The 22,458-nt window shown below is 36.7% G+C and overlaps 1 protein-coding gene across 5 annotated transcripts in view; it reads right to left on the bottom strand.

The window, feature by feature from the left end:
* EDA (ectodysplasin A) overlaps positions 1 to 22,458 on the bottom strand; it is a 407,351-nt gene that overhangs the window by 19,393 nt on the left and 365,500 nt on the right. For all 5 annotated transcript variants that reach the window (XM_019798325.2, XM_034649132.1, XM_034649130.1 and 2 more), the window contains exon 3: positions 5,076 to 5,099. In XM_019798325.2, coding sequence (XP_019653884.2) covers positions 5,076 to 5,099 — 24 coding nt within the window. The remainder of the gene's footprint in view (positions 1 to 5,075; positions 5,100 to 22,458) is intronic.

Below are 22,458 nucleotides of genomic sequence, written 5' to 3'. Positions count from 1 at the left end.
TCCTCTCCAACAATTGTTGTTTCTTGCCTTGTCTATCTTTGCCATTCTAACTGGCGTAAGGTGGTATCTCAGTGTGGTTTTGATTTGAATTTCCCTGATGGCTAATGATTTTGAACATTTTTTCATGTGTCTGTTAGCCATTTGTATGTCTTCATTGGAAAAGTGTCTGTTCATTCTTCTGCCCATTTTTTGATGCGATTTATTTGTTTCTCGTGTATTGAGTTTGAGAAGTTCTTTGTAGATTTTGGATACCAGTCTTTTATCTGTAGTGTCATTTGCAAATATCTTCTCCCATTCCGTGGGCTGCCGCTTAANTATTCTCCCATTCCGTGGGCTGTCTCTTAGTTTTTTTGACTGTTTCCTTGGCTGTGCAGAAGCTCTTTATCCTGATAAAGTCCCATAAGTTCATTTTATCTTTTATTTCTCTTGCCTTTGGCGATGTGTCGTGAAAAAGGTTGCTCTGGCCGATGTCATAGAAGTTGTTGCCTATGTTCTCCTCTAGAATTTTGATGGATTCCTGTCTCACATTGAGGTCTTTCATCCATTTGGAGTTTATTTTTGTGTATGGTGTGAGAGAGTGGTCAAGTTTCATTCTTTTGCATATAGCTGTCCAATTTTCCCAGCACCATTTATTGAAGAGACTGTCTTTTTCCCACTGGATGTTTTTTCCTGGTTCATCAAAGATTAGTTGCCCATAGAGCCANGTAGCTGTCCAATTTTCCCAGCACCATTTATTGAAGAGACTGTCTTTTTTCCACCGGATGTTTTTTCCTGCTTTATCAAAGATTAGTTGCCCAAAGAGCCGAGGGTCCATTTCTGGGTTCTCTATTCTGTTCCATTGGTCGATGTGTCTGTTTTTGTGCCAGTACCATGCTGTCTTTGTGATCCACAGCTTTGTAGTATAGCTTGAAATCAGGCAATGTGATGCCCCAGCTTTGTTTTTCCTTTTCAACAATTCCTTGGTGATTCGGGGCCTTTTTTGGTTCCACACAAATGTAAGGGCTGTTTGTTCCAGCTCTTTGAAAAATGTCATTGGTATTTTGATCGGGATGGCATTGAAAGTGTAGGCTGCTCTGGGTAGCATAGACATTTTAACTATGTTTGTTCTTCCAAACCATGAGCATGGAATGCTTTTCCATCTTTTTGTGTCTTCTTCAATGTCTTTCGAGAGTGATCTGTAGTTTCTAGAATATAGATCCTTTACCTCTCCCGTTAAGTCTGAGATATCATATGATTTTTGGTGCTATTGTAAATGGAATCAATTCCCTAATTTCTCTTGCTTCAGTCTCATTGTTCGTGTATAGAAATGCAACTGATTTCTGAGCATTGATTTTGTATCCTGCCACATTACTGAATTCCTCTATAAGTTCTAGTAATTTGGGGGTGGAGTCTTTTGGGTTTTCCATATAGAGTATCATGTCATCTGCAAAGAGAGACAGTTTGACTTCTTCTTTGCCAATTTGGATACCTTTGATCCCTTTTTGTCTTCTGATTGCTGTTGCAAGGACTTCTAGTACTATGTTGAATAATAATGGCGAGAGTGGGCATTCTTGTGTTCCTGATCTTAAGGGAAAGGCTTTCTGCTTTTCTCCATTGGGGATGATATTCACTTTTCATAGGCTTTTCATAGATGGTTTTTATGAGGTTGAGGAATGTACCCTCTATCCCTACACTCTGAAGGGTTTTAATCAGGAAAGGATGCTGTATTTTGTCAAATGCTTTTTCTGCATCTATTGAGAGAATCACATGGTTCTTGACTCTTTTCTTGTTGATATGATCTATCACACTGATCGATTTGCGAATGTTGAAGCACCCTTGCATCCCAGGGATGAATCCCAGTTGGTCATGATGGATAATCCTTTTAATGTACTGTTGGGTCCTATTAGCTAGGATCTTGTTGAGAATTTTGGCATCCATATTCATCAGGGAAGTCGGTCTGTAATTCTCCTTTTTCATGGGGTCTTTGCCTGGTTTGGGGATCAAGGTAATAATGGCCTCATAGAATGAGTTTGGTAGTTTTCCTTCTGTTTCTGTTTTTTGAAACAGCTTCAGGAGAATAGATATTATTTCTTCTTTGAATATTTGGTAGAATTCCCTGGGGAATACGTCAGGCCCTGGACTCTTGTTTTTGGGGAGGTTTTTGATCACTGCTTCAATATCTTCATGATTAATCGGTCTGTTTAGATAATCAATTTCTTCCTGTTTCAGTCTTGGTAGTTTGTAAGTTTCCAGGAAGGCATCCATTTCTTCCAGGTTGTTTAATTTATTGGCATATAGTTGTTGATAATAGTTTCTAATGATTGTTTCTATTTCCTTGGTGTTAGTCGTGATCTCTCCCCTTTCATTCATAATTTTATTACTTTGGGTCCTTTTTCTATTCTTTTGAATAAGTCTGGCCAGTGGCTTATCAATCTTATTGATTCTTTCAAAGAACAAGCTTCTAGTTTTGTTGATCTGCTCTATTGTATTTCTGGTTTCTAATTCATTGATCTCTGCTCTAATCTTGATCAACTGCCTTCTCGTGCATGGGTTAGGCCTGTTCTTCTGTTTCAGCTCCAGCTTCTTGAGGTGAGAATATAATAACTGCATTTTAGATTTTTCTATTCTCTTGCGTGAGGCTTGGATGGCTATGTATTTTCCCCTTAGGACTGCCTTTGCAGTGTCCTATAGGTTTTGGACCGATGTGTTTTCATTTTCATTGGGCTCCAAAAATTGTTTAAACTAATTTTTAATTTCCTGGTTTATCCAATCACTCTTGAGCAGGATGGTTCTTAGTTTCCAAGTGTTTGAGTTTCTTCCAAATTTTTCCTTGTGATTGAGTTCCAGTTTCAAAGCATTGTGGTCTAAGAATATGCAGGGAATAATCTCAGTCTTTTTTTTTTTTTAAAGATTATTTATTTATTTATTTGACAGAGATAGAGACAGCCAGTGAGAGAGGGAACACAAGCAGGGGGAATGGGAGAGGAAGAAGCAGGCTCATAGCAGAAGAGCCTGATGTGGGGCTCGATCCCATAATGCCAGGATCACGCCCTGAGCCGAAGGCAGATGCCCAACCACTGTGCCACCAAGGCGCCCCTAATCTCAGTCTTTTGGTATCAGTTGAGACCTGTTTTGTGACCCAATATATGGTCTATTCTGGAGAAAGTTCCGTGTGCATTTGAGAAGAATGAGTATTCTGTTGTTTTAGGGTGGGATGTTCTGTATATATCTATGAAGTCCATCTGTTCCAATGTGTCATTCAAAGCTCTTGTTTCTTTGTTGGTCTTCTGCTTACATGATCTGTCTATTGCTGATAGTGGAGTGCTGAGGTCCCCTACTATTAACGTATTATTATCTGTATGTCTCTTTATTCTGGTTAAGAGTTGGCTCGTGTATCTAGCTACTCCCCTGTTGGGGGCATAGATATTTATAATTGTCATATCAGCTTGCTGGATACATCCTTTAAGATTAATATAGTGTCCTTCTGTATCTCTAACTACAGTCTTTAGTTTAACACTTAATCTGTGATATTGCTACCCCAGCTTTCTTTTGAGGTCCATTGCATGAAAAATGGTTCTCCATCCCTTCACTTTCAGTCTGGATATATCTTTAGGTTTAAAATGAGTCTCTTGTAGACGCAAATGGATGGGTCATGTCTTTTTATCCAATCTGTAACCCTGTGGTGAAAAACCTACATGTTTAAAAATCAGATTTACTTTCTTAAAAACATAATATCTTGGTGAATGTCCGGGCCAAATGGAGAAAGTTTTCCTCATTGACCCCAGCTCTTTGGCTATTTTCCAACTTTGCTCAGATCAGGTCCTCAGGAGGTCAGGCCATTCCTCAGCGTCTTTACAACAGGGACATAGGTTTTCCATGTGGGCCATGGTACCACAAGCCACCAGAGTACCCTAGTGCTTGGAGAAGTGGCGGGCAGCTGCTGAAGCCAGTTTTTTTTGGTCTAATCTGGAATTGATAATCTACTGTATAAAGCTCTAGAAATCTAACAGAATCATTTTACTTAAAGCATTTTATTTTTTATTTTTTAAAGGATTTTATTTATATGAGAGAGAGAGAGAGAGTGAGCAGGATCTTGGGGGAGGGGCAGAGGAAGTGGGAGAAGCAGATTCCCTGCTCAGCAGGGAGCCAGTTGCAGGGCTTGATCCCAGGACCCCAGGGTCATGACCTGAGCCAGAGGCAGACACTTAACAATCTGAGCCACCCAGGTGCCCCTACTTAAAGCATTTTAATGAAAAATCATTAATTTCACTTTGTTTTCTTTCCAAGTCAGAACACAAAAACAAATAGTTACTTAAAACTGGTTTTGTAGTTGGTTTCTTTTTTTAGTCCTAAGGAGTGGACCATATTGCCTAATTCTGTCTTTTGGAACTTGTTCTGTTTTTGGGTTCTCCTCTGCAAGTATGCAAGTGCTTGTACAAACTCTTGGGACAGTGCTGTTGCAAGTATATCAGAAACATACTGACCCAACAATGGCACAATGGATCTGCTCAACCAGAAGCTTCTTTGAAAAGACCAAAAGATCAGGGTATTCCTTCAGCTTTCAGTTTCCATCACAGAGAAAATAACATTGAAACCCCAAAGTAAGAAATACCTTCCCTGACTATCTAAGGCATAGGATGGGGATAGCTTTAAGGGCAAGAATAGGGTACTGACATCTCTCAGGATAGTATACCTACCTAGTCCCCACAAGCTGTCTTAGGACTTAATTTATACGTGATCACTGATTTGATAAAAGAGGGTAAAGAAAGGAAAAAGGAGAAGGACAGGGGAAAGAGTAAGGAAGAATGAAGGAGAGAGATGTAAATTTAATTGTACAAAAGAGGGAGCAAGAAAGAAAAATAAAAACAACTTTCATATGCTGCTAGAGAAGCAATTTCATGGGTCATCACTGAAAAACAATCTCTATTTCTTGTTTCATAGAAGCTACCATGTTCAAGGAGGTCACAGGTGATTGAATAAAACAACGGACAACCAGCATTGAATGAATATATAAAAATCCTACTCCCTTGGTTTTTTTCCTTCCAATTTTAGAAAAGACATGAGAGCAGTTTTATAAAATCAGGAGCTTGACTTACCCTTTTTCTTGTTTTTAACTGGACCTGTTAAAAAAGAAAATGGAAAATTAAGTCACTGGAAATTAACAGAAAATATTTATTCTCCAAGACAGTCATAGGAGAAACTCCCAAGACACTGCAGATTTTGAGGGAGTCCCACACCAAGGGTCAGGTCATTGGCAAGGTATGTCCCAACTATCAGACCTCCCCAGTCTGTTTCTGTTCTTTGACTGTTGTAACAAAAACGTTACAAGAAAGATTCTTCCTTAGAAAACTCTTTCAGTCTCAGTCTTTGCAGTGAAGGAATGGGTACTTCTTCGTAGAGATGAAATGCCCGTAAACGCAGAACTCAACAACCTTAGGACGGCATTCCATTAATTCTGCGAGTCCTGAGATTGAAGAGTCATGCATTCAGGTGAAGAACTGATATGAAGTTTCCTGTGTTGAAACTGAATGGAAAAGAGGGTCATTTTCATGGGAGGAGCAGAAGCAGCAGCAGTTGACTTTTTTAGTCACTTATTGTGATTTAAATTGTTAGTTATTAAAACAGTGTGACCATAATACATTCATATGGATACCACATGCACTCCCATTGTAATTGACTATAAGTTAACAGACGCTTTAAAAGAGGTGTCAACAGTTCCACTGACAATGGAATCACAGGCATTTTCTTGGAAATTACTTCTAAAGAAAACAATTCTAATCAATCGAGGACACTCTAATCAAGGCTTTTGTTACATGGATAGGTGACAACCACTTCCCAGACACACACAATTTAGGTATCTCCCACACATGTTTTCCCCTCTTGGGGACCCAATTCTCTTCATTCTGTAGGTGGATTTGATTTTCTTTAGATACAGGTGTTTAAAATCTGTTCCAAACTGCCATGAAGACACTAATGGACATTAAACTATTTTCAGTGTCCTCAGGAGCTTACAAAAAGAACACCAAGCATTTGCATATTGTTTTATAATCCATAAAACCTACTTATTTCCATTTATCATCTCATTTTATCCTTTCAACAAGCCTAGAATGATCTTTACCTATTAAAGTAGGCTCAATGAGAGGCAGGCTCAATCTGAAGTCAACAAAGTCTCTCACCTGGAGGGCTGCCAGTGTGGCCATCAGAGCTTGCATAGGTCCCTTGAAAACCAATGTCTGTGTAGACTTCCCTTGCAAAATAATTTTATTTTTGTAATTTCCCTGCTAAATTTCATGTGTCACAGTAGGTATTATTATGTGCATGAGATGTTTTAGGTTGGGTTCAGCAACCTGCCACACTTAAGGTCCTAAGTCCCCATTCTTTTATCCTTGTTTTTCCTTTTTCTTCCCCTCAGTCCTTCTTCTTCTTTCTTTGCTGCTTATCCTTTATGTTTTTAATGGCATTGAGAGTTCTCGATAATGTGCATGGAGGTTCTGGCAAGGAAGCACAGCTGCACAAATACTACATGAGAAGGGCCACCTCTTTGACCAAAAAAAGCTATTTGAGGAAGGGTTTACATGGAAAGGCCTGGCCCCATCAGCCAGCTACCAGCCAGCAAGTCAGCCACCTCTGCCTGGCAGAGCAGTGGGGTGGTAGCCAGTGCAGCAACACTGCACTCACAGACAAGTTGTGCTAGCCCTGGACAAGTTTCTGACCATTTCAGCTGCATAAAGGGTTAGCACTGTGACATCACACTTCAAAGCAGGTTTTGAGGAAATCAGACCTTCACAAGCAACCAGTCTTCACCAAGCATGCCTATGGAAAGTAGCAAGATAAATAATGAAACACAACTCTATCCTAAAAGAACTTGCAGTTGGATACAAAAATATTAAAGAGGGGAGACATTGAATTATATTGACTATTTGAGAACAAACAAACAAACAAACAGACCCAAACTTCCAGGAAAAAGTTTGACTTAAATCAACAACTGAAAAGAGGGAAAGGGAAGTCAAAAAATTTTTTTAAACTTCTGTTGTGTTTATATCAGGAACCAACTCATTGTACATATATAAATGCATGCATACCTACATACATAAAAAGGGGAAGCAAAAATTTATTTTTTTAAACAAAACTATTTTTATTTCATTCTTTTCTTTTTTTTTTCAGTGATTCTTATTTTTAATTGAAGTGTAGTTGACACACAATGTTACATTAGTTTCAGGTGTATAACACAGTGATTCAACAATTCTATATTATGTTATGTTATGCTCACCACAAGTGTAGCTACCATCTGTCCCCAGACACTGCTATTACAATATTATTGACTATATTCCCTATGCTGTATCTTTTACCCCCATAACTTATTCATTCCATAAAGGAAGCCTGTATCTCCCACTCCCTTCACCCGCACTGCCCATCTCCCTATCCCTCTCATCTTTGTCAACTCTCACCTTGTTTTCTGTATTTATAGCTTTGATTCTGCTTTTTGTTTATTCATTTGTTTTACTTTTTGGATTCCATATGTAAGTTAAATCATATGGTATTTATCTTTCTTTGTCTGACTTATATCACTTAGCATTTATACCTTCTAGGTCCATCAATGTTGTCACAAATTGCAGGATCTCTTTTTTTCTGGCTGAGTAATATTCCATTGTATATATATATACACACATCTTCTTTACCCATATCATCTATTGATGGACACTTGGGCTGCTTCCATATCTTGGCTACTATAAATAATGCTGCAATAAACATAAGAGTTTTTGAATTTGTGTTTTCACTTACTTTGGGTAAATACCCAGTAGTAGAATTGCTGGATTATATGTTATTTTTATTTTTAATTTTCTGAGGAAACTCTTTACTGTTTTCCATAGTGGTTACATCAATTTACATTCCCACCAACAGAGTACAGGTTTCTCTCCTCTTTCCCAACACCATTTGTTGAAGACACTTGTCTTGCAGCTTTAAATTGTTTTTCTTTGTCACCATATTTTGCCATTTTAATTTTAATATGTCTTGGGTGGATCTGCTTTTGTTGATTTTGTTGGGGTTCTCTGTGCCTCCTGGATCTGGATATCTGTTTACTTCCCCAGATTAGGGAAGTTTTCAGCTATTATCTCTTCACATATATTTTCTGCCCCCCCTCCTCTCTCTTTTTCTTCTGGGACTCCTATGATGCAAATGTTATTACATTTGGTGGAGTCACTGAGTTCCCTAAGTCTATTCTTGTTACTCATAATTATTTTTCTCTCTTTTTTTTCCAGCTTGATTACTTTCCATTACTCTTTTAGGTCATTAATTTGTTCCTCTGCTTCTTCCAGCCTGCTGTTCATTCCATCAAGTGTGTTTCTCGTTTTGTTTATTGAGCCCTTTATGTCTGCTATGTTATCCCTTATCTCTGTGTTAAGAGTCTAACTCATGTCTTTCACTCTTTTCTCAAGTCCAGAGAGTATCCTTATGTTCACTGCTTTAAATTCTCTATCAGGCATATTACTTATATTTGTTTCACTTAGATCTGGGGACTTGTCCTTGTCCTGTTCTTTCATTTGGGACACATTCCTAACTCTTCTCATTTTGTCTAAGTCTCCGTGCCTGCTTCTCTGTGCTAGGAAAGTCAGCTATTTTTCCTGTTGTTGACAGTAATGGCCTTATTAAGAAGAGGACTTGTACCCTGCAGTGTAGTGTCTCCTGCTCCCCAGGAAATGGCACTGCAGGGAGAGTCTCCAATGTATGCTGCATGTGCTCAGCAGTTGTGTCTTTGTTGCTTTACACTTCAGGGCAGCCATGTGCAGAGGATGTCCTTGCCTAGTGTGGGCAATGTTTGGTCCCTGGCCTGAATGTGGTGGGTTTTAACTAGGTATGCTTGGTCTACTTGTGAAATGAGACCTGTCACTACTGCTGCTGGAACTGAGGTTCTGCAAAACTCCTGGGTCAGGAGACATGGTGTGGGCAGGGGTTTGGGCTGGTCTTCTGGGGGAGGGAGCCCTCCATGCTGGGACTGAGGCAAGTGTGACTAGGAAGGGTGTTCCACTGGAGCACGAGGGTTGGGGCTTGGTGTAAGCAACTTAGGTAGTGAGTATCCATTCTGCCCTGGTTCCTGCAGGCGGGTCTGTGTTTATGCTGAGGGGTGGAGAGGGAAATGGTGCCTTCCAGTTCCTTTGTTCGTGGAGGGGTATCTCCATTAATGCTACCTCTCTGGGGCATGATCTGAGGAAATAACCTCCCCACTGTGTGCCCTAGGTGCTTTTCAGATTGCTGTTTCCACGCTGTATGTCTGCAGGCTGTTTGCCCTGCCTTCTCTCCAAGAGCAGCTCCAATACCTCTGGGGTCTCTCTGAGCAAGCCCAGTCACCTTTAGAACTCCAGGCTTTAAGCCCCGCTGGTTGTAAGAACTCATAAAATTTGGCCCCTCTCACTTTACAAGCCAATTGCTAGGGGGATTCACTTTCTCCTTGCATTCCCCTGTATGTTATTTTGTCCCTTGCCATTCTTGGCAACTGTGGCTCCTTCCCCATTGCAGCAGCCGTGGTCTGTTTCTCTCCCCCACCATGTCTTTGCACTTCCTACCTTCTTCAATGTGGCCTCTTCTCTCCCTTTAGTTGTGGAATTTGTTCTGTCAGTCTTCAGGTTGATTTATGGGGTATTTAGGGTGATTTGGTAGTCATCTACTTGTGTTCATAGGATGAGGTGAGCCTAGGGTCCTCCTACTCTGCTGCCATCTTCTTGGACTCCAAGTTGTATAAGTTAAATATTTAACTTATACTTAAATATTTTGGATATTAATTCCTTGTCAGATATATAATTTGCAAATATCTTCACTAGTTTGCCTTTTTATTTTGTTTTTTATTTGCTATGCAAAAGTTTTTTATTTTCATGTAGTCCCAGTCGTTTACTTTTGCTTTTGTTTCCCTTGCCTGAGGAGACATAGCCATAAATATGTTGCTAAGGCTGATGTCCAAAAACGTACTGCTTATATTTTCCGTTAGGAGCTCTATGGTTTCAAGCCTCACATTTAAGGGGGATGGGTATTAAGGAGGGCACATGTCGTGATGTGCGCTGTGTGTTATACGTAACTAACGAATCATTGAACACTACATCAAAAACTAATGATGTACTATACAATGGCTAACTGAACATAAAGAAAAAGCCTCACATTTAGGTCTTTAATCCATTTCAAGTTTATTTTTTGTGTGTGGTGTAAGAAAGAGGTCCAGTTTCATTCTTTTGCATGTAGTTGTCTAGTTTTTCCAACATCATTTACTGAAGAGACTGTCTTTCTTCCATTGTATATTCTTGCTTTTTCAATGTAGCATAGGTTTATTTCTGGGCTTTTTATCCTGTTTCATTGATCTATGTTATCTATTTTTGTGCCAGTACCATACTGTTTTGATTACTGTAGTTTTGTAATATATCTTGAAATCTGGAATTGTGATACCTCCAGTTTTCTTATTCTTTCTCAAGATTGCTTTGGCTCTTTGAGGTCTTTTGTGGTTCCATACAAGTTTTAGGATTTTTTTTGTTCTATTTCTATGAAAAATGCTATTGGTGTTTCGATAGGGATTGCATTATATCTGTAGGTAGTTTGGGTAGCATTGACATTTTAACGTTATTAATTCTTCCAATTCATGAGCATGCTATATCTTTCCATTTGTTTGTGCTGTCTTCAATTTCTTTCACCAATGTCTTAGAGTTTTCAGAATGTAGGTCTTTCACTTCCTTGGTTAAATGTATTCCTAGTAGCTTATTCTTTTTTTTTTTTTTAAAGATTTTTTAATTTATGTGACAGAGATAGACAGCCAGCGAGAGAGGGAACACAGCAGGGGAGTGGGAGAGGAAGAAGCAGGCTCCCAGCAGAGGAGCCCCATGTGGGACTCGATCCCAGAACACCGGGATCACGCCCTGAGCCGAAGGCAGACGCCTAACGACTGCGCTACCCAGGCGTCCCCCTAGTAGCTTATTCTTTTTGATGTAATTGTAAATGTAATTGTTTTCTTAATGTCTCTTTGTGCTATTTCATTATTAGTGACTAGCATAACATGATAAAAAATTTTAAAAAAGAAATGCAACAGATTTCTGTGTATTAATTTTGTATCCTGTAACTTTATGGAATTCACTTATAAGTACTAACAGTTTTTTGGTGGAGTCTTTAGGACTCCATATAGTATCATTTCATCTGCAAATAGTGAAAGTTTTACTTTTTCCTTGCTGATTTGGATGCCTTTTATTTCTTTCTCTTTTCTGATTGCTGCAGCCAGTACTTCCAGTACTATCTTGAATAAAACTGGAAGGAGTGGACATTCTTGTCTTTTTCCTGATCTTAGAGAAAAAGCTTTCAGTTTTTCACCATTGAGTATGTGTTAGCTGTGTGTTTTTTAATATATGGCCATTATTATGTTTAAGTATGTTCCCTCTAAGTCTAATTTGTTGAGAGTTTTTAATCATGAATGGATATTGTATTTTGTCAAATGCTTTTACTACACCTACTGATGATCATATGGTTTGTATTCCTCTTCTTGTTAATGTGATTTATCACATTGATTGATATGCAAATATTGGACCACTCTTTGTATCCCAGGAATAAATCCCACTTGAATATGGAGAATGATTTTTTTAAATGTACTGCTGAATTTGGTTTACTAATATTTTTTTGAGGATTTTTGCATCTGTGGTCATCAGAATTATTGGCTTGTAGTTTTCTTTCTTTGTATTTGGTCTGCTCAAATTTTTTATTTTTTTCTTACTAGGTTTTGGAAGATTATATATTTTTAGGAATTTATCCATTTTTTCTAGGTTGTCCAAATTTTTGGCATATGACTTTTCATAATATTGTCTTATATTTCTTTCTATTTCGGTAGTGTTAGTTGTTATTTGTATCTTTCATTTTTTATTTTATTTATTTGAGTCCTCTTTTTTCTTGATGAGTCTGGCTAAAGGTATATCGATTTTATTTTTTCAAAGAACCAGCTCTTGGCTTCACACCTCTTTTCTTCTGTTTTTAAGTCTTTATTTCATTTATTTCTGCTCTAATATATATTTTCTTTCTTCTACTAGCTTTGGGCTTTGTTTGTTCTTTTTCTAGCTCCTTTAGGTGTAAGGTTAGATTGTTTATTTGACACTTTCCTTGTTTCTTGAGGTAGGCCTGTATTGTAAAATTCTCTTTTAGAACTCCTTTTGCTGTCTCCCAAAGATTCTAGACTGTTATGCTTTCATTTTCATTTGCCTCCAGGTGTTTTTTATTTCCTCTTTGATTTCTTCATTGACCCATTTGTTGTTTGGCCTCCATGTGTTTGTGGGGTCTTTTCTCCATTTTTTTTCTTGTAATTGATTTCTAGTTTTATACCATTGTGTTTGGAAAAGATGCTTGATGTGATTTCAGTCTCTTAATGTTACTGAGACCTGTTTTGTAGGATAACATGTGATTTATTCTAGAGAAAGTTCTATATGCACTTGAGAAGAATTTATCTTCTGCTGTTTTTGGATGGAGTATTCTGTGTATATCTGTTAGGTCCATCTGGTCTAATGTGTAATTCAAAGCCACTATTTCCTTGTTGATTTCCTATCTGGATGCTGTAAGCATGTGTTAAAGTCTCCTACTATCATTGTATTGCTGTCATTTTCTCCCTTTATGTCTGTTAATATTTGCTTTATGTATTTTAGAGGCTCCTATGTTGGGTGAATAGATATTTACAATTGTTATATCCTCTTCAATCCTCTTGTTGGATTGATCCTTTTATCCTTATGTAGTGCCCTTCTTTGCCTCTTGCTACAGTCTTTGTTTTAAAGTCTATTTTAAAGTCAGTTTTAAAGTGTATTTTGTCTGATATAAGCATTGTTACCCTGACTTTTTTTTTTGCTTCCACTTGCATGGTATTTTTTTCCCATCCATTCACTTCCAGTCTATATGTATCTTTAGGTCTGAAGTGAGACTCCTGTGGGCAGCATATAGTTGCATCTTGTTTGAAAAAAAACAGCTTTAAAACTACCCACAAATAACCAGTATTAACATTTTAATGCATATCTAGAGATTTTTTTAAGGCATATGTATATGCATTTTTGCAGAACGGGATCAAATAAAAATGTTGTTTGATAACTTTTTTCTATGTCAGTAACTATATTTCTACATTATCATTTTTAATATGGATACATCAGCATCGTAAAGGTAAGTCTTCATATTTTCCCAGTTATTTTATGATTTTATTTTTATATTTAAATCTTTAATTAATTTGGTATAGATTTTAGTAAACAGTGTGAGATAAAGAGCTAATTAAAATTTTTATTTTTATTATTTTTTATTTTTTTAAAGATTTTATTTATTTATTTGACAGAGATAGAGACAGCCAGTGAGAGAGGGAAAACAAGAAGGGGGAGTGGGAGAGGAAGAAGCAGGCTCATAGCAGAGGAGCCTGATGTGGGGCTCGATCCCACAACACCGGAATCACGCCCTGAGCTGAAGGCAGATGCTTAACTGCTGTGCCACCCAGGTGCCCCTAAAATTTTTATTTTTATTGTCCAAAATGATCATGAGATAAAGAGTACTGAGAGCAACAGGGGCTTAAAGCCAGTCCTTTCTCTACTTCAACTTGTGTCACAGAAGGGCTATCAGAGAGTTTCTACTCAGTGGATATTTGGCATATCCCTTGGGAAAAAAAATGAGGATGCAAAGGTATAGATAAGATTGTCACTAGACTATATTACATTTCTCACAAATGCTAGTGAGCACATCATCTTTCTTTCTTGTTCTAATATAGCTCACCAGAGATGGTAAATTCTTATGAGTTTTAACATAGACCTTGAAGCCCTGGCTCTATGTCCACCATACTCATTTTTTTCACTTGAGACCAATGTAGTTTTTCAGCTTCAGGAGAGAAAATGCCAGGGAACTAGAACTATCCCATGTTAGATATGGGCATCTTGACCCAGAACAAAAGCAGCAAATTCTGTTGAGTTCTACATCCTCTTAGATACATTGATTTATTTTCTCTGTGTACTTCAGAACATTTTTCATACCTATTCAGAGCACTACCACTCTGTTTCTGTGGTAACAAGTTGTACTTCTATATCACTCCAATTCCCTCTATTTGTAACCATCATGATTTTGTAGGCAAAACCCACAAATGCATCAGAGTGGGACAGACAGCTGTCCAGGCCAAGAAGGCTTTGATAGGAGTAAAATTGAGATTTGACAAGTTGTGATCAATGTGAACATGGAATTTGCTATCGGACATTAAGAAGAGGAAGTCTTGTAACAGCATCAGGGCCATGGAGGCCAGCAGCAGTCCCAACCAGATTCTGGTCCTGACTGAAGCACAAACTGATGATAGAGCAAGTGACACTTTTCTTCCAATTCTTCATCTTCTAAGTTAGGGAACATTTTGTATACTTTGTCTTTATTCAAGGCCTAGGGTCCTGATGAAGATACATAGTGTAATAACTATTACATTATTAATAACTAATAGATAACGTTTATTGAATATATATGAGGTATTTGCTTTACATACCTCATTAGGTCTTACAATAATCCAGCAAAGTAGTCTTTATTATTTTATTTTATAGATAAAAAGATGTATTAAATAAATTGCACAAGGTCACACAATCTGCATGTATTTTAAGATAAGCTGAAACTTCAGAATGATTCATGTTATTCTAGATGTGTTTTGAAAACTTAAAAATAAATGTATATATTTCCCATTTCTGGTTTGACATGTCAACAGCTTGAAAGTCATCACTCCCATATTCCCAGCAAGAAAAGAGCTGAACAAACTTAAAATCAACTCTTAGATCCATCAAAGAATTGAGGTCACAAGGCAAACTGCTGTTCTGATGGATACAGAGAATCACAGCTTATGCGGAGAAGAAGCTTGGAGCTGGAGCCAGTATCAGTAAGAACACTTTACAGTAAGAACTGTAATTGACAGATTGCTGTAGGCTCAGTGTGAACTAGCTTAAAAGCTAAAAACCTCAAGGGAGTAGAGTCTTAGGTGGGCCACCACACTTTCATGAGTTTTACCTTCAAGGGGCCTACCAGGTTCTCATTGTGAAGATTGGAGAAAAGCTCCCTTGTGTTTATGGCAAGGGGAGAGGAAAAGTAGCCATTTTAAAATGTGCCCAGATTTCTCTGTTCTCCTTAACAAGGACTGCCCTGAAGGAAAATTATTGTATCAGAACATAACTGACTGGGTTTTATCAGAGCCTAACTGACCTGGGGAACAGGAATTACCAAGCTGAGGCACACTAGAAGATTGGGACCTAATCATAGGACTACAGAATGCTTCCCTTCCACTTACATTTTACCACCACATCAACAAGGCTTCTATATAGTAACGTCAGATTATAACTTAAAAACCCTGCAAGTTTCAGACTGTACTTAAGGAGTTTCTAGGGACACCCAAAGACAACAAGAGGAGACTAAAACAAGAAAATAAAAGAGGAAATTTTAGCCTCTGACACCACAGCTACAGCAAACAGTAAACACACCCTAGCTCCTAGTCAGATAAACATAAAGTATTACATTATAGGCCTATGTACCTCTATTGCTTTTATCCAGTACATTCTGTCTGGCTTTCAGTCAAAATTTGAAAGGCATACCAGAAAGTAAAAAATATAATCTTAATTTAAAAAAAAAATATATATATATAGTCTGAAGAGACAAACCAAGCATTAGAACAAGACTCAGATATGGAAGAGATTTTGGAATTATTAGACCTGGAATTTAAAATAACTATGATTAATATGCTAAGGGTGTTAATGAAAAACTGAACAAAATGCAAGAACAAATGGTTAATGTAAGCAGAGAGATGAAAAGTCTAAGGAAAAATAAAAAAGAAATGCTAACCCACATAAATATAGTCAACTGATCTTCAACAAGGAACAAAGACAATATAGTAGGATAAAGAAGTGTTTTCAATAAATGGTGCTGGAACAACTGGACAGTGACATACAAAAAAGTGAATATAGACACAGACCTTAAACTATTCACAAAAATTAACTTAAAATGGATCACAGACATAATTTAAAGTACAAAACTATTAAATTCCTAGAAGATAATAAAAGAGAAAATCTAGATGACCTTGGGTATTATGATGACTTTTTAGATACAGGACCATGATCCATGAAAGAAACAACTGATAAGCTGGAATTAATTAAAATTAAATGCTTCTGCTCTCTGAAAGACAATGTCAAGAAGACAAGCCACAGGCTGGGAGAAAATATTTGTGGAAGAAACACCTGGTAAAAAACTGTTATCCAAAATACACAAAGAGCTCTTAAGTCTCCACAATAAGAAAACAAACAACACAATTTTAAAAAATGGGCCAAAGACCTTAAAAGAGATCTCACCAAAGAAGATACACAGGTGGCAAGCAAGCATATAAAAAACTACTTCACATCATTTGTCATTAGGGGAATACAAATTAAAACAACAATGAGATAAAATAACACACCTATTAGAATGGTCAAAATCTGGAACACTGTCAATACCAAATGCTGCTGAGGATGTGATGCAGCAAGAACCCTCATTAACTACTGGTGGGAAAGCAAAATGGCACAGCCACTTTGGAAGACGGTTCAGTGGTTTCTTACAAAACTAAACATACTCTAACTATACAACATAGCAGTAGGGATCAGTGGTTTCTAGAAATTGGGGGTGAGGGATATATAGGTGGAGCACAGGATTTTCAGGTCAGTATGATATTATAATGATGGATACATGTCATTATACATTTTTCCAAACCCACAGAATGTTCTACAGGAGTGTAAACTATGAACTGGGTGATTATGATATGTCAGTGTAGGTTCAACAATTGTAACAAATGTACCACTGTGGTGGGGGTTTGTTGATAATGGGGGAAAGGCTTTTCATGGGTGGTGGCAAGTATATATGGGAAATCTCTCTAATTTCCCTTCAATCTTTCTGTGAACATAAAACTGCTCTAAAAAAATAGATATAAGTAAGAAAAAAATATTAACAATAAGAAACACTGAAACTAAGAGCTGGTTCTTTGAAAAGATAGGTGAAATTGACAAACCTTTAGCTAGACTCACCAACAAGAGATAACGCAAGTAAATAAAATCAGAAAAGAAAGGGGAAATGTTACAACTGATACCACAGAAATACAAAGGATCATAAAATACTACATAAATGCTACATAAAATACTACTATGAACAATGATATTATATACCAACAATATACAATGTTGGCACATAATTATACCAATAAAAATCATATACCAACAATTTGGACAACCTAGAAGAAGTGGAAAATTCCTAAAAACATACAACCTACAAGACTGAATCATGATGAAATAGAAAACCTGAGCAGACTAATTACTAGTAAGGGATTGAATCCATAATAAAAAAACCTCCCAACAAACAAAAGTACAGGATCATATGGCTTCACTGGTGAATTCTACCAAATACTCAAAGAATAATTAATATCAATCCTCAAATTATTCCAAAAATAGAAGAGGAGGGAACTCTTCCAAACTTATTTTATGAAGTCAGTATTACTCTGATTCTAAAACCTGTCAAGGGTACCACGGGAAAAGAAAATTATGTGACAATATCCTTGATGAACATAGATGCAAAGATCTTCAAAAAAATATAAGCAAACTAAATTCAACAATACATTAAAAGGATCCTACACCACAATCAAGTGGGATTTATTTCAGGGATGTAGGGATGGTTCAACATCTGCAGATCAGTCAATGTGATACACCACATTAACAATGAAGGATGAAAATCATAAGATCATCTAACAGATGCAGAAAAAAGCATTTGACAAAATTCAACATCCATTTATGATAAAAACTCTGACATAATAAAGGCCATATATGACAAGCCCACAGTTGAAAGTTTTTCTTCTAAGATCGGGAACAATACAAAGATGCCCACTCTCACCACTTTCTTTTTTTTTTTTTAAAGATTTTATTTATTTATTTGACAGAGATAGAGACAGCCAGCAAGAGACGGAACACAAGCAGGGGGAGTGGGAGAGGAAGAAGCAGGCTCATAGCAGAGGAGCCTGATGTGGGGCTCGATCCCACAACTCCGGGATCACGCCCTGAGCTGAAAGCAGATGCTTAACCGCTGTGCCACCCAGGCGCCCCCCACTCTCACCACTTTTATTCAACAGAGTATTAGAAGTCCTAGCTAGAGCAATTATGCAAGAAAAAGAAGTAAAAGGCATCTAAATTGGAAAGGAAGAAGTAAAACTGTCACTATTTGCAGTTGACATGCTATTATATATGAAAACCCTAAAGACTATTAAAACTTTTAGAATTAATAAACAAATTCAGTAAGGTTGCAGGATACAAAATCAATACACAAAAATCTGTTGTATTTCTATACACTAATTATGAATTATCTGAGAAAGAAATTAAGAAAATAATTTACAGGGGTGCCTGGGTGGCTCAGTCATTAAGCATCTGCCTTTGTCTTAGGGCGGGTGTGATTCCAGAGTCCTGGGATCGAGCCCCACATTGGGCTCCCTGCTCCACTGAGAGCCTGCTTCTTTCTCTCCCACTCCCCCTGCTTGTGTTCTCTCTTTCACTGGCTGTCTCTCTCTCTGTCAAATAAATAAAATCTTAAAAAAAAAAGAAAAGAATTTACAATTGCACCAAAAACCATAAGATACCTAGGAATAAACCTAACCAAAGAGGTAAAAGACCTGTATATTGAAAGCTAGAAGATATTAATGAAAGAAATGGAAAAAGACAAAAGAAAAGGGGGAAAATATACCATGTTCATGTATTGGAAGAATTAATATTGTTAACATGTTTATACTATCCAAGTAATATATAGTCTCAATAAAATCCTTTTAAAAATTTCAATGGCATTTTACACAGAAATAGAACAATCCTAAAATTTGTATGAAAACATAAAAGACCTTGAATAGCCAAAGCAATCTTGAGAAAGAACAAAGCTTGAGGCATCATGCTCCCTGATTTCAAAGAATATTACAAAGTTTTAGTAATTAAAATGGTATGATATCAGCATAAAAACAGACATATAGTTAAATGGAGCAGAATAAAGAGCCAAGAAATAAATCCATGCATATATAGTCAAATAATTTAAAACAAAAGAGTGAAGAATATACAATAAGGAAGGGACAGTCTCTTCTATAAATGGTGTTTGAAAATTTAGATATCCATATGCAAAAAAATGAAACTGGACCACTATCTTACACCATATTCAAAAATTAACTCAAAATGGATTAAAGACTTGAATGTAGACCTGAAATCAGAAAACTTCTAGAAGAAAATATAGGTGGTAAGCTCCTTGACATAGGTCTTGGCAAAGATTTTTTGAACCTGACATCAAAAGCAAAAGTGACAAAAGTAACAAATAAGTGGGACTACATCAAAGTAAAAATCTGCACAGCAAAGGAAACCATTGACAAAATGAAAAGGCAACCTACTGAATGGGTGAAAATATTTGCAAATCATTTATCTGATAAGGGGTTAATATTTAAAATACATAAAGAACTTTTACGGCTCAATAACAAAAAAAGCCCCCAAACAATCCAGTTAAAAAATGGGCAGAAGATCTGAATAAACATTTTCCCAGACATAGGGATGGCCAACAGACATATGAAAAGATGCTTTACATCATTAATCATCAGTGAAATGCAAGTCAAAATCAGAATGGGATTTACCTCACACCTGTTAGAATGGCCACTATCAAAAAGACAAAAAATTGGGGGTGCTTGGGTGGTTCAGTTGGTTAAACATATGACTTGATTTTGGCTCAGGTCATGATCTCAGGGTCTTGAGATTGAACCCTGTGTTGGGCTCTGCACTGGGCATGGAGCCTGCTTAAGAATCTCTCTTTCCCTCTCCCTCTGCCCACTCCCACACTTGTGCTCTCTCTCTTAAAAAAAAAAAAAGACAAAAAGTATTAAGTATTGGCAAGGATATGGGGAAAAGGGAACATTTGTGCATTGTTGATGGGAATATAAATTGATGCATCCCCTATGAAAAATAATATGGAGGTTCCTCAAAAGTTTAAAAATACGACTGTTATGTGATTCAGGAATTCCATTCTTGGGTATTTATCTGAAGAAAATGAAAACACTGAATCAAAAAGATATATGCACCCCCATGTTCATTGAAGCATTATTTATTTACAATAGCCAAGATATGGAAACAACCTAAGTGTCCATTGATGGATGAATGGCTAAAGAAGATGTGATGTGTGTGTGTGTGTATAAAATAGATTATTTGGTTATAAAAAATAATATATTGCCATTTGTGACAAGATGGATAGGCCTTGAGGGTTTTATGCTAAGTGAAATAAGCCAGAGAATGGCAAGTACCATATGATCTTTTTTATATGTGGAACCTAAAAAATAAAAAGCCTAAGCTTATAAATACAGACATAGATTGGTGATTGCCAGAACTGGGGTGGAGGGGGCAGGGGGAGGGGCAGGGAGAGAAGTGAGTAAACTATTTTTTGTTTTTGTTTTTAGTTTAAAAAATTAAATTAAAAAAATTCTGGATATCAAAAATCATTATAAAAGAATTCCTTTGATGGTAAAGAATCAGGGACCTTGAAGATAGTTAATAGAAACTTCAGAAATAAAATGCAAAGAGAAAGGAAGAATAAAAAAGGTGAAACAGGATATCTAATGATTTTGGGACAATTACAAATGGTGTAACATATACATAATGGGAATACTAGAAGGAGAAAAAAAGAAGAAACAGCAGAGTTATTTGATGTAATACTTTTTTCTAAAAGTAATTAGGGACACCAAATTTCAGATCCAGAAAGCTCAGAGAAAACCAAGTAGGTTAAACACTAAAGAGTTGATCCCAGACATATCATATTCAAACTGCAGAAAAACAAAGACAAAGAGACAATCTTCAGAGACGTGGGGAGTACATTTTGTGGGTTTGGAAAAATGTATAATGACATGTATCCATCATTATAATATCATACTGGCGGGGAGCACCTTACCTATAAAAGAACAAAGATAAAAATTACATTGGCTTCTCTTCAGAAACCATTTAAACAAGAAGACATGCAGTGAAATATTTCGTGTTGAAAGAAAAAACCTGCCAAGCTAGAATTCCATATCCAGCAAAATTATCCTTCAAAAAATGAAGGAGAAATAAAGACTCTCTCAGACAAAAATTGATGGAAATTGTTATTAGTAGGACTGCCTTATAAGAAATGTGAAAAGAAGTTCTTCAGAGAAAGGAAATGAATAAGTGAGAAACTTGGATCTAAGTAAAGACAGGAAGAGTGTTAGAGAAGGAATAAATAAAAGTAAAATAAAGTCTCTTATTTTACTTATTCTTAACTGATTTAATAGATAATAGTTTGCTCAAAATAATAATAGCAATAATGTATTCAGTGATTATAGTTTATGGATAAATGAAAGAAATGGCAGCAATGTTATAAAGAATGGGGAGAAATTGAGAATACTCTGTTATAAGATAGTTGCACTAACTGTAAAGTGCCATAGTGTTATTTGAAAGTGGATTTGGATAAGTCATAAGTATATATTTCTTTTTTAAAAAGATTTATTTATTTTAGGGAAAGAGTGAATAAGAGTGGGGAGGAGGGGCAGAGGGAGAGGGAGAGAAACTCCAAGCAGACTCTATGCTGAGCATAGAACCCAATGCAGGGCTTGATCTCACAACCCTGAGATCATGACCTGAGCTGAGACCAAGAGTTGAACACTTAACTATCTGTGCCACCCATAATGCACCCCATAAATGTGTATTTCAAACTCTAGGGCAACCACTAATTTTTTTAAAAAGAAGTATAATTGATATGCTAAAAGAGGAGAGAAAATAGAATTATATAAAATACTTAATTAAAATCAGAAAAGTCAGAAAAAGAGAAGACAAAAAAGAAACAAAGAAAAAGGGCAGTGAATAGTAAACAAGTATAATAGATATATACAAACATATTTACAATATAGTAGAAATTAATTCAACTATATCAATAATTACTTTATTTTTTAAAGATTTTATTTATTTATTTGACAGAGAGAAAGACATCCAGTGAGAGAGGGAACACAAGCAGGGGGAGTGGGAGAGGAAGAGACAGGCTCCCAGCGGAGGAGCCTGATGTGGGGCTTGATGCCAGGATTCCGGGATCACGCCCTGAGCCGAAGGCAGACGCTTAATGACAGAGCCACCCAGGCGCCCCAACAATCACTTTAAATGTGAATGTTCTAAATATAACAGTTAAAGGATAGAAACTGTCACAGTAGATAAAAAAGACCCCAAGAAACAACTACATGTTGTTTATAAGAAATGCACTTTAAATATAAAGACTCAGATAGATTAGATAAAAGTAAAGAGATGGAGAAAGATATACCACGCTAATGATAATCACAAGAAAGATAAATATACGTGTGTGTGTATATATATTTCAGACAAAGCTGACTTTAGAAAAAGGAAAATGATCACGGATAAAGAGGGGAATTACATAATGATAAAGGGGCCAATTCTCCAAGAAGACATAGCAATCCTT

Source organism: Ailuropoda melanoleuca, chromosome X (assembly GCF_002007445.2).
Source record: "Ailuropoda melanoleuca isolate Jingjing chromosome X, ASM200744v2, whole genome shotgun sequence".
Classification (NCBI taxonomy): Eukaryota; Metazoa; Chordata; class Mammalia; order Carnivora; family Ursidae; genus Ailuropoda; species Ailuropoda melanoleuca.
The sequence above is the reverse complement of the archived record's forward strand: the minus strand, read 5'-3'. Positions and strand labels throughout refer to the sequence as shown.